Source organism: Chiloscyllium punctatum, chromosome 5 (assembly GCF_047496795.1).
Source record: "Chiloscyllium punctatum isolate Juve2018m chromosome 5, sChiPun1.3, whole genome shotgun sequence".
Lineage (NCBI taxonomy): Eukaryota > Metazoa > Chordata > Chondrichthyes > Orectolobiformes > Hemiscylliidae > Chiloscyllium > Chiloscyllium punctatum.
Genome location: NC_092743.1, coordinates 142,638,535 through 142,652,131, shown reverse-complemented (window position 1 = coordinate 142,652,131; position 13,597 = coordinate 142,638,535). Strand labels below are relative to the sequence as shown.

At 45.3% G+C, this 13,597-nt stretch overlaps 1 protein-coding gene across 16 annotated transcripts in view; it reads right to left on the bottom strand.

Moving 5' to 3' along the window:
* The window catches only part of unm_hu7910 (un-named hu7910), a 230,793-nt gene that overhangs the window by 176,227 nt on the left and 40,969 nt on the right, over positions 1-13,597 (bottom strand). For all 16 annotated transcript variants that reach the window (XM_072571569.1, XM_072571572.1, XM_072571573.1 and 13 more), the window contains exon 2: positions 2,666-2,815. In XM_072571569.1, coding sequence (XP_072427670.1) covers positions 2,666-2,815 — 150 coding nt within the window. The remainder of the gene's footprint in view (positions 1-2,665; positions 2,816-13,597) is intronic.

Sequence of the window (13,597 nt, the reverse complement as noted above, 5' to 3'; positions counted from 1 at the left end):
GGAGAGACAAAGTCATGGCGGTAACTGAAAACAAAAGATGAGAGTTTTAAAATCAAAGTGTAACTTGACTGTAAGAACCACAAGCAACAAGGGATTAAACAGTGCTTTATGCAAGCAAGGGCATAGTCAGACAGCATTTGATGATTTCTGGTTTAGACAACAAAATGCAGGAGAACAGCCAGATTTGCAGAAGAACACTGAAGTGTAGAGAGATTATTAAAGGCATGGATGAAGATTTCAGCAACAGAAGACTACGCATGGGCAGAGGTGGTACAAGTTACAGGGGTGGAATATGTAGTCTTAGCAATGATGGAGATGTAGGATGAGAGGGCGCAGTGGTAGTCTGGCGCACTGACTACACCGCTGAAGCCAAACGCAAACTCGAGGACACCTCTTCCTACTGCCCCCTCGACCATGACCCCACCCCCCCCCCCCTATCACCAAACCATCATCTCCCAGACCATACAGAACCTCATCACCTTAGGAGATCTCCCACCCACAGCTTCCAACCTCATAGTCCGGGATCCCCGCACTGCCCGGTTCTACCTCCTTCCCAAGATCCACAAGCCTGACCACCCTGGCCGACCCATTGTCTCAGCATGCTCCTGCCCCACTGAACTCATCTCTACCTACCTCGTCACTGTCCTATCCCCCCTAGTAGAGGAACTCCCCACATACGTTCGAGACACCACCCATGCCCTCCACATCCTCCAAGACTTCCGTTTCCCTGGCCCCCAACGCCTCATCTTCACCATGGATATCCAATCCCTCTACACCTCCATTTGCCATGACCAGGGCCTCCAAGCCCTCCGTTTTTTCCTCTCCAGACGTCCCTAACAGTACCCTTCCACAGACACACACATTCGTTTGGCCGAACTGGTCCTCACCCTTAACAATTTCTCCTTTGAATCCTCCCACTTCCTCCAGACCAAAGGGGTAGCCATGGGCACACGTATGGGCCCCAGCTATGCCTGTCTCTTTGTTGGCTACGTAGAGCTGTTGATCTTCCGTAATTACACCGGCACCACTCCCCACCTCTTCCTCCGCTACATTGATGACTGCATTGGCGCCACCTCGTGCTCCCGCGAGGAGGTTGAGCAATTCATCAACTTCACCAACACATTCCACCCTGACCTTAAATTTACCTGGACCATCTCTGACACCTCCCTCCCCTTCCTGGACCTCTCCATCTCCATTAATGACGACCGACTTGACACTGACATTTTTTACAAACCCACCGACTCCCACAGCTACCTAGATTACACCTCTTCCCACCCTACCTCTTGCAAAAGTGCCATCCTATATTCCCAATTCCTCCGCCACCACCGTATCTGCTCCCAGGAGGGCCAGTTCCACCACAGAACACACCAGATGGCCTCCTTCTTTAGAGACCGCAACTTCCCTTCCCACGTGGTTAAAGATGCCCTCCAACGCATCTCGTCCACATCCCGCACCTCCGCCCTCAGACCCCACCCCCCCAACCGTAACAAGGACAGAACACCCCTGGTGCTCACCTTCCACCCTACAAACCTTCGCATCAACCAAATCATCCGCCGACATTTCCGCCACCTCCAAAAAAACTCCACCACCAGGGATATATTTCCCTCCCCACCCCTTTCCGTCTTCCGCAAAGATCGTTCCCTCCGTGACTACCTGGTCAGGTCCACGCCCCCCCTACAACCCACCCTCCCATCCTGGCACTTTCCCTTGCCACCGCAGGACGTGTAAAACCTGCGCCCACACCACCTCCCTCACCTCTATCCAAGGCCCTAAAGGAGCCTTCCACATCCATCAAAGTTTTACTTGCACGTCCACTAATATCATTTATTGTATCCGTTGCTGCCGATGCGGTCTCCTCTACATTGGGGAGACTGGGCGCCTCCTAGCAGAGCACTTTAGGGAACATCTCCGGGACACCCGCACCAATCAACCACACCGCCCTGTGGCCCAACATTTCAATTCCCTCTCCCACTCTGCCGAGGACATGGAGGTCCTGGGCCTCCTTCACCGCTGATCCCTCACCACCAGACGCCTGGAGAAAGAACGCCTCATCTTTCGCCTTGGAATACTTCAACCCCAGGGCATCAATGTGGACTTCAACAGTTTCCTCATTTCCCCTTCCCCCACCTTACCCTAGTTCCAAACTTCCAGCTCAGCACTGTCCCCATGACTTGTCCGGACTTGTCCTACCTGCCTATCACCTTTTCCACCTATCCACTCCACCCTCTCCTCCCTGACCTATCCCCTCCCCCACTCACCCATTGTACTGTATGCTACTCTCTCCCCACCCCCACCCTCCTCTAGCTTATCTCTCCACGCTTCAGGCTCTCTACCTTTATTCCTGATGAAGGGCTTTTGCCCGAAACGTCGATTTCACTGCTCTTTGGATGCTGCCTGAACTGCTGTGCTCTTCCAGCACCACTAATCCAGAATGAGGATGAGGGGCTCATCTTGGGGTCAAATATTGTTCAACCTCCAATAGTAACCACGGAGAGGGATGAAGTTAGTGGTGGTAATGAAGAGATAGCTTCATACTTGCCCATTTTAAATTGGGACATTATTGTGCATGCAGGACTGGATATGGTGCAATTGCTCTGATAATTTAGTAACAAGGAGTCAGAAAAGAACTTCCTTCAATAGTTGGAAAACAAATTGAAAAACTTACCCAAAACCTCTTTGTAATCCACCAAATCAAACCAAACAACTGCTACTGATGACCAAACACCCAGCAAAGCAATTATCATGAACCATGTGAAGAACGAACTTCCAGAGGGTCCATCACTTTTCTTCCCATTTTTATGAGAGCTGTGCTTATCTGAAAATGAAGAAAATCTCTTTAGTTGGATTTGCTGTGGATGGAAATGTCCCAAAACCAGAAAACCAACGATACAGAAAATATTAAAAACACAATGCTGAAAAGACTCAGCAAACCTGGCAGCATCTGTGAAGGAAGAAGAATTAATATTTCAGATCAATGACCTCTCAATAGAGGAAAAAAATGAGAAGCAATGTGCTTTAAGGAAGTGCACAAACAGGAAAAAAAAAGTGGTTAAAAAAAAATGGAACATCTGTCAGTGACAGAAAGGATGGTGATGCAAGGCAGAAGTAATGGCAGTGGGACAAATACAGCTAACAAAAAAATGGTCAAGGGTGAGGAGTAACTGCAAATCCTCCATTATTTCTCTAGCTCTGCCCCACCCATGTATCCACTTTAAACCTCGCATCTTCATAACAGTTGATGGCAATGTTATCCAAAACCACAACATCAATTCCACATGTACATTGACAACATCCCCCCCCCCACACACACACACACCCCACTTTGCACTCCCATACTGTTCTTCCAATTCTGACCTTGAGTATTCCAGGTTTGAATCGTTCTTCTGGTAGCAGCCATTCAATCATAACCCAATATCCTGGAACTTACCATTGACCAGAAACTGAACTAATTATATAAGTAATGCAGCTACAAGAACAGGTCAGAGCAGTTAATATACCTCCCAGCTCCCAAAAGCTTGCCCACCATCTACAAGGCAGAAATCAAGTGTGTGATAGAACCGCTTGGTTGGCTGAGTGCAGATCCCAGAACACCCAAGAACCTTGACACCACCCAAGACAAAGTAGTGCACTTGAGGGCACCACAACCATTCAGTCCTTCCATTATCAATGCCCCCGTATTAGCAGTGCACACCATCTTCAAGATGCACTGTAGAAATGCAGCTACGTGGGAACACTACCACTCAAGTTCCCCTTAAAACTGCAAAACATCCTGACTTGGAAATATATCACCATTTTTTAAGTGGCATTGGATCAAAATTTTAGAATTTGTTCTGCAACAGTATTGTGGGTCTACTTACACCAAATCATAGAATCCCTCTACAGTGGGAAATGGGCCATTTGGCCCATTGAGTACACACCGACCTTATGAAGAGCATTCCACTGAGATCCAGCCTTGCCCTTTTCCCCATAACCCTGCATTTCCAATGGTTAATTCACCTAGGGGTGGCATGGTGGCTCAGTGGTTAGCACTGCTGCCTCACAGCGTCAGGGACCTGGGTTCGATTTCAGCTTTGGGCGACTGTCTGTATGAAGTTTGCACATTCTCCCAGTGAGAGTGTCGGATTCCTCAGGGTGCTCCAGTTTCCTCCCACAGTCCAAAGATGTACAGGTCAGGTGAGTTGGCCAAGTTAAATTGCCCATAGTGTTAGGTGCATTAGTCAGAGGGAAATGAGTCTGGGTGGGTTACTCTTCGGAGAATCGATGTGGACTTGTTGGGCCAAAGGACCTGGTTCCATACTGCAGGGAATCTAGTCTGCACATCCCTGGACGCTACGAGCAATTTAGCATGCCCACTCCACCTCGCTTGCACATCTGTGGATTGTTGGAGGAAACCAGAGTACCTAGAGGAAACCCACCCAGACATGAGGAAAATGTGCAAGCTCTGCACAGAATCGCCAGAGGGTGAAAAAGAACCCTGTCCGTGGCGCTGCAAGGCAGCAGTGCTAACCACTGAACTACATGAGTCTTGTACAGTACAAAGGAGCAGCTCAACACCATCTTCTCAAGGAGGACTTGGACGGCAATAAATGCTGACCCGCCAGATAAGTAAAAATGCCTCAGCCTCAATTTCTGGTAGTCCCTCCTATTATCTTTCTGCTCATTTTTCTCATTTTAAGATGCTCCTTAAAACCTACCTCTAACCTCATCTGATCTAATGTCTCCTTGGTACATAAACAGTGACAGTTACTAGTCAGGAGACCCACTCAAATATAAGGAATCCAAGTATGACTTTCCCAGAGCCATTAAGACAGCCAAGGACCAATACTGATCCAAACTAGAGACCCAGACAGACACCCGGCGACAATGGCAAGGACTGAATGACATCACAGGTTCTACAACGAGACAGTGCAAGATAGCAGACAAAGACACAAATCAGCTCAATGCCTTCTATGCTTACTTTGAGCAGAATTTCAGTGGAGAGGTAACACCTATTCAGACAAGTCCTGACAAACCTATCCCAACTGTCAATGCATTAGAGGTCAGATCAGTTTTCCTTCGTGTGAATCCAAGGAAAGCGATGGACCAGACGGAGTACCAGGCCGTGCACAGATCAACTTGCATAAGTCTTCTCGGACATCTTCAACCTCTCCCTGCAGCAGGCCACTGTCCCTGCCTGTTTACAGAGGGCCAACATCATCCCTGTGCCTAAGGCGGCTCATGCAGCATATCTCAATCACTACCAACTAGTCGCCCTAACTGCAGTGGTCATGGCATTAATCAACACCAGCCTCCCCACAACACTTGACCCACTCCAATTTGCCTATCGGCCCAACAGATCCGCGTCAGATGCCATATCACTTGCCCATCACTCCTCCCTAGAGCATCTTGATACCAAAAACAGCTATGTAAGAATCCTACTCATTGACTACATTTCAACCTTCAATTATCTCCTCGAGACTGATTACTAAACTTAGTGATCTCGGATTAAGCCCCACTCTCTGCAACTGGACCCTCAATTTCCTGACCCATGGCCACAATCAGTAAAAACTGGGGACAATATTTCATCCTCACTAACTCAACACTGGAGCCCCCCCAGGGCTGCGTACTCAGCCCCCTACTGTACTCACTGTATACCCATGACTGCATCACCAAATACCAGACTAATGCCATTTACAAGGTCACTGATGACACCACCATCGTCGGTCAAATCTCAAATGGCAATGAAACAGACTACAGGCGGGAGATAGAAGACCTGGAAAAATGGTGCATTGAGAACAACCTAGCTCTCAATGCTGGCAAAATCAAGGAACTCATTACTGACTTTCGACGGGATGTTACCTATGACCCCCCCTACACATTAACAGCACAGAGGTGGAACGAATGGAGAGTGTCAAGCTCCTGGGAGTGCTCATGCACAACAAGCTTTCTTGGACTCTTCATGTGGACGCACTGGTTATAAAGGCCCAACAACGGCTCTTCTTCCTCAGGCAGCTGAGGAAATTTGGCATGACGGCGAATACCCTCGCCAACTTTTATCCGTGTGCCATCGAGAGTATTCTGTCTGGATCACTATCTGGTATGGCAACTGCACCATTCAAGATTGCAGACAGTCACAGAGAGTGGTGAACTCAGCCCGGAAAATCACAAAGGCCAACCTCCCATCTATAGAATCCATCAACCAGACTCTCTATCAAAGAAAGGCCACCAGCATTCTCAAACATCCCACACGCTGGCAATCTATTTCTACAATCTTTACCATTGGGAAGAAGGTACAGAAGCCTGAACTCACATGCCAGCCAATTCCGAAACAATTTCTACCTTACTGTTAGAATACTGAATGGACTCTCAAACTCTTAACATTCACCTGTACCTGTGGTTTTGTTTTGCTGCTGTTTACCTATTATTTACTTGTCTATGCTATTTAGCTATGTGATCTGCCTGTACTGCTCACAAGACAAAGCTTTTCACTGTGCCTCGTACACGTGACAATAAATTCAATTCAATTATAGGGGAGATCGACCTGATTAAGCATATAGGCTAAAAGCTATAGTAGTTAACGAACAGTGGGAAACCAAAAACAATTCAAATATTTAATAAAACAACATTCCACTGTAAAATATAAGTCCAGCAGGAAAAATCCACCTCTGGCTTATTATGGAGATTAAAGAAGTAGTATTAGATCAAAAACAGAATCAGGAAACAATTATAGAATAGTGAGAGTGTCATTTGGCCAGTCACAATTGCTCAACTCTTCAAAAAGCAAATTACTGAGTGGAACTCTCCTCCTCTCTCCTTTCCTGTATCCCTATACATTCACTATTTCCAGATAATAATCCAATTCTTAAATATCTTAAATGAATCTATCTCCACCACAACCTTAGGCAATGCATTTCAGGTCCCAAATACCTCCGGCATTCCGACATAAAATGTCGGCATAGAAGCCAAGGTAGGCAGCTATCGTGTTTGCTCAATAATTCAATAAGGTCATGGCTCAGCTCATATTCTCTAACTCTACTTTCTTGCCTCTTCCCCCATAATCCTTGATTAATTTGCCAATTAAAAATTGCTCAGCCTTGAATATATTTAACAACCCAGCCAATATAGCTCTCTGCAATGAAGAATGCCATAGACAACGGGCGTCAGAGAAGGAATTCCTCATCTCTATTTTAAATGGGTGACTCCTTCTTCTGAGATTAAGTCCTCTGATTTTAAACTCTCACAAGAGTAAACAATGCTTTTGCATCTGGTCCTGTCAAGTCTCTTAAGAATCTTGTATGTTTTAATAAAGTCACCTCTCTGTCCAACCAAGTAAAACTTTCCTCATAAGCCAGTATCTCCATACACAGGATCAACCCTAATGAATCTTCTCTGGACTGCCTCCAATGCCAGTGTATCTGGTTTGCATCAGTCAAGGCATAAAGAGCAGGAAGGTTATGTTGGAGCTCCACAAGATTTTGGTTCAGGCATAGCTAGAATACCTTGCGCAGTTCTGGGCAATGCACTATAGAGTTGATTACACTGAAGGAGGTCCAGTGGAGAAACACCAGGATATTGCCTGATTGCCTGGGATGAAGCAGTTTATCTATCCAACTTTTCTTTATAATGTGTTGTTTCCTTTGGTTACAGATTTTAAAAAAACTGCAGATGCTGGAATCCAAAGCAGAAAAGCAGAAAGCTGAATGAAAACAGCAAGCCAGGCAGCATCAGATGGAAAGTAAACATTTCAGATATAACCCTTCTTTAGGAATTCAGGAAGGTTTATACTCAAAATGTTGACTTCTCCACCTCCTACCTACGCTGTTTTCTTTGGAGCAGAGAAGGTTGAGGGGGTCCTGATTGAGTATGAGATTACAAGGGACATGGACAAAATGGACAGAAAATCAGATGTTCTCCTTAAGTGAAGGTTCAATAACAAGGGGACATACTTTTAAGGTGACAGGAGATTTACAGGGAAGCAATTTTCACCCAGAGGATGTTAGGGGCCCGGAATGCTTAGCCTGGGGAGGGTTGTTGAGGCGGGTAATCTCACAACCTTTGAAAAAGTACTTGGATGAGCACATGAAGTGTCTTAACATTCAAGGCTGTAGGCCTAGTATCAAAAAGTGAGATTAGTACAGACTTAGTGGATTTTTGGCAATACAGACTCAATGGGCCACTCCTGTACTGTATTACTCGGTGATCTTTCTTTAGAAAAGAGGAATAAAATTATTTGCAGTATTCTCGATGTGGTCTAACTAGTTACTTGTATAATTTGAGCAAGACTTTGCTATTTTGATAGTCAAACATTTCCTTTGAAATAAAGCCCCAACATTATTTATTACCTGAAGCAGTGTGCTAGCTTTTTACAATTTATGCACAAGGCAACTGACTGTGTGGAGTTTGCACATTCTCCCCGTGCCTGTGTGGGTTTCCTCCAGGTGCTCTGGTTTCCTCCCACAGTCCAAAAATGTGCAGGTTAGGTGAATTGGCCATGCTAAACTGCCCGTAGTGATAGGCGAAGGGGTAAATGGTTATGGGTGGGTTGCGCTTTGGCGGGTTGGTGTGGACTTGTTGGGCCGAAGGGCCTGTTTCCACACTGTAAGTAATCTGATCTAATCTAATCTAAAAAAAGGACTTTCAAATTCCTCTGTGCTGGAGCTTTCCACCGACTTTCTCCAATTCAAAAAAAAATTCAGCTCCTGTATTCTTCCTACCAAGGCACAGCAGCTCAAGGTTTTTGTGCAGTTGTATCCTCTGCACCATTTACCTTCACACCTACTATGCTCATTGCCAAACATTGCTATACGACATTCACTTTTCACATCTATTATTCCTCATTAATATCTACAGTAAATAATTGTGGCCTAGTACTGATCACAGTGGCACTCCACTTGTTACAGGCTGCCATCCTGAAAATGCACCCCTTATCCTAACACAATTTTCTATTTTATTTAGAAAGAACTACAGGGATGGTGCAGGAGGGAGGGATTCCAGTATCTGGATAACTGGGGTTCTTTCTAGGGAAGGTGGGACCTCTATAAACAGGATGGTCTACACCTGAACCTGAGGGGCACCAGTATCCTTGGGGGGAGGTGTGCTAGTGCTCTTGGGAGGGGGTTTAAACTAACGCTGCAGGGGCATGGGAACCTAGACTGTAGCTTTAGGGTGCAGGACCTGGAGTGTAGGGAGGTTAGGAACATGGCATCAATCTGAAAGGAGGGTGCCTGTAAACAGGAAAGTGGCTTGAAGTGTGTATACTTCAATGCAAGAAGTACACAAAATAAGGTAGGTGAACTTGCAGCATGGGTTGGTACCTGGGATTTCGATGTTGTGGCTATTACAGAGACATGGGTAGAACAGGGACAGGATTAGCTGTTGCAGGTTCCAGGGTTTAAATGTTTTAGTAGGGTCAGAGGGGGAGGTGTGGCATTGCTTGTCAAAGATAGTATTACAGCGGTGGAAAGGACAATGGATGAAGACTCGCCATCTGAGGTAGTTTGGGCTGAGGTTAGAAATAGGAAAGGTGAGGTCACCCTGTTACGAGTTTTCTACGGGCCTCCTAATAGTCCGAGAGACGTAGAAGAAAGGATTGTGAGGATGATTCAGGAGAAGAGTGAAAGTAATAGGGTGGTTGTTATGGGGGACTTTAACTTTCCAGATATTGACTGGGAAAGCTACAGCTCGAGTTCGTTAGATGGGTCGGTGTTTGTCCATTGTGTGCAGGAGGGTTTCCTGACACAATATGTAGACAGGCCAACAAGAGGTGAGGCCATACCGGATTTGGTTCTGGATAACGAAGCAGGTCAGGTGTTAGAATTGGAGGTAGGTGAGCACTTTGGGGACAGTGACCACAATTCGGTGACTTTTACTCTAGTGATGGAGAGGGATAAGTGTGCACTGCAGGGCAAGAGTTATAGCTGGGGGCAGGGAAATTATGATGCGGTGAGGCATGACTTAGGATGCGTGGCTTGGAAAAGTAGGCTTCAAGGGAAGGGCACAATCGATATGTGGAGCTTGTTCAAGGAGCAATTGAGTGTCCTTGATAAGTATGTACCTGTCAGGCAGGGAGGAAAGGGTCGTGTGAGGAAGCCGTGGTTTAATAAGGAATTGGAATTCCTTGTTAAAGGGAAGAGGGCGGCTTATGTAAAGATGAGGCTTGAAGGTTCCATTGGGGCGATTAAGAGTTATAAGGTAGCCAGGAAGGATCTGAAGAGAGAGCTAAGAGCAGCAAGGAGGGGACATGAAAGGTCCTTAGTTGGTAGGATTAGGGAAAACCCAAAGGCTTTCTGTAGGTATGTCAGGAATAAAAGAATGACTAGGGTAGCAATAGTTCCAGTCAAGGATAGTAGTGGGAAGTTGCGTGTGGAGGCTGAAGAGATTGGGGAGACACTGAATGAATACTTTTCGTCAGTATTCACTCAGGAACAGGACATTGTTGCCGATGAGAATACTGAGTCACAATTAAATAGAACGGATGGCTTTGAGGTATTTAGGGAAGAGGTGTTGGAAATTCTGGAAAGGGTGAAAATAGATAAGTCCCTTGGGACTGATGGCATTTATCCTAGGATTCTCTGGGAAGCAAGGGAGGAGATTGCAGAGCCATTGGCCTTGATTTTTATGTCCTCGTTGTCTACAGGAATAGTGCCAGAAGACTGGAGGATAGCAAATGTGGTCCCCTTGTTCAAGAAGGGGAGTAGGGATAACCCTAGTAACTATAGGCCGATGAGTCTCACTTCTGTTGTGGGCAAAGTCTTAGAGAGAATTATAAGGGATAGGATTTATGTACATCTGGATAGGAATAATGTGATCAAGGATAGTCAGCATAGTTTTGTGAAGGGCAGATCGTGCCTCACAAACCTTATTGAGTTCTTTGAGAAGGTGACTAAGGAGGTGGACGAGGGGAAAGCAGTAGATGTGGTGTATATGGATTTTAGTAAGGCGTTTGATAAGGTTCCCCATGGTAGGCTAATGCTAAAAATGCGGAGGTATGGCATTGAGGGTGAGTTGGAGGTTTGGATTAGGAATTGGCTGGCTGGAAGAAGACAGAGGATAGTAGTTGATGGTAAAGGTTCATCTTGGAGTGCAGTTACTAGCGGTGTTCCGCAAGGATCTGTTTTGGGACCATTGCTGTTTGTCATTTTTATAAATGACCTGGAGGAGGGGCTAGAAGGTTGGGTGAGCAAGTTTGCGGATGATACGAAAGTCGGAGGAGTTGTTGACAGTGAGGAAGGATGTGGCAGGTTACAGCGGGATATAGATAAGCTGCAGAGCTGGGCAGAAAGGTGACAAATGGAGTTCAATGTGAGTAAGTGTAAGGTGATTCAGTTTGGTATGAGTAAGAAAAAGATGGGGTACTGAGCTAATGGTCAGATACTTGGTAGTGTGGATGAGTAGAGGGATCTTGGTGTCCATGTACACAGATCTCTGAAAGTTGCCACCCAGGTAAATAGTGCAGTGAAGAAGGCATATGGCGTACTGGCTTTTATTGGTAGAGGAATTGAGTTCCGGAGTCCTGAAGTCATGTTGCAGTTGTATAAGACTCTGGTGCGGCCGCATCTGGAGTAGTGTGTGCAGTTTTGGTCGCCATACTATAGGAAGGATGTGGAGGCACTGGAACGGGTGCAGAAGAGGTTTACCAGGATGTTGCCTGGTATGGTAGGAAGATCAAATGATGAAAGGCTGAGGCACTTGGGGCTGTTTGCATTGGAGAAAAGAAGGTTTAGGGGTGACTTGATAGAGGTGTACAAGATGATTAGAGGTTTAGATAGGGTTGACCATGAGAACCTTTTCCACGTATGGAGTCAGCTATTACGAGGGGACATAGCTTTAAATTAATGGGTGGTAGGTATAGGACAGATATTAGGGGTAGATTCTTTACTCAGCGAGTCGTGAGTTCATGGAATGCCCTGCCAGTAGTAGTGGTGGACTCTCCCTCTTTATGGGCATTTAAACGGGCATTGGATAGGCATATGGAGGATAGTGGGCTAGTGTAGGTTAGGTGGGCTTGGATCGGCGCAACATCGAGGGCCAAAGGGCCTGTACTGTGCTGTATTTTTCTATGTTCTATGTTCTATGCTGGAGATCAGAAACAAAAACAGAAATTGCTGGTGAAACTCAGCAGGTTTTGCAGTATCAATGTGAAGAATGCAGAGTTAATATCTCGAGTCCAGTGACACTTCACCAGATCTTGTATTAGTTAGCCAAACCTCTATCCATGCGAATACCAGCTCCAACACCATGGACTCTTAAGCTACCCAATGTGCAGTACCTTGTCAAACACCTGAAAATCCAAACAAATTACTTCAGCTACTTCCCCTTTATCAATCTAGCTTGTTACCTCAAACAACTCGAATAAATTTGTCAGATAATATTCCTATTTTGTGAAGCCGTGCTGACTTGACTTGGTCAAATGAGGTATTTTTAAGTGATGTGTAGTTATGTTGCTTGCCTTCTTTCCTTTTTCAAGAAAAATGTTACATTTACAGTTTTTAATCCTCTGGGGCATTTTCCAGAATTTAAGGATTTTTCTAAGACTACTACCAAGCTAACCTCTTTTAATATCCTGGGATGCACTCTGATCAGGTCCAAGGGAATTATCAAAAGATTCTTTTCCTCTTGTCTCGATTCCATTTTTTTTTGACAATTACATTAAATCCGCACTCTTTTCTTCAATTCTTCCACAAACTTGAACAGTCTTTTCCCCACCTTAATTGTCCAGCCCCATGTCTTGGAATATCTCTATCTAAACTCAACTTTTTCAAGAAAACACAAGTCCCACGTCTATGTAACTGATGTGCCTCATCACTGGAATCATTCTCATCAATTTTCTCCTGCATTCTTTAACCAGAAGAAACTCGTAAAGCTGCAACAAATATTAGCAACTCTAAGGATTGGGAGTGCTTTGAAAACGAAAAAAGGTCACCAGTCATTTTCAGCTGCTTAATCATTAAGCTTTCCTCCATAAAGTCTGAACTGGAGAGGTTTGTTAAATGATTACACAACGTTCAGCACCATTCATGACTCCACAGTCCACATCTAATGAAGCAAAAAATCTAGCCTTTGGTTAACAAGTGGCAAGAAACATTCACATCACTCAAATATCAAGCGATGACCATCTCCAATAAGAATATAACTACCGCATCCTGACATTCACATCACTGAATTCAGTAACAACATCTTAGGGATTAACACTGATCAGAAACTAACCATTTAAACACTTGCTACATGAGCAGGTCACAGGACAGGAATCCTGCTGAGTGTAACTGATCTCATGATTCTCCAGAACCTGCCCGCTAACTCCTGCACAAGTCAGAAGTTTGAGGGACTACTCTCCACTTGCCTGAATAAAGGCACTCCAACAACATTCAAAAAGTTCATTATCCAGGGCAAAGCTACCCAAAAATGTTGCTCAACAGTATAATCGTATCTAGTGCTGGATACTATACTGAGTATTTCCAAAGTACAGGTTAGGCGAGCATGGTTACTGCCTTATTTTTGTGAAAGCCAAAGAATGTACTGTTGAATCTGATCTGTTGGTCTTTGAGACATCATACCAGCATTTCCACATGCCATGTAAACTTATGCCAGGCATTAAGGCCAATATAGACAGTCCTATCAG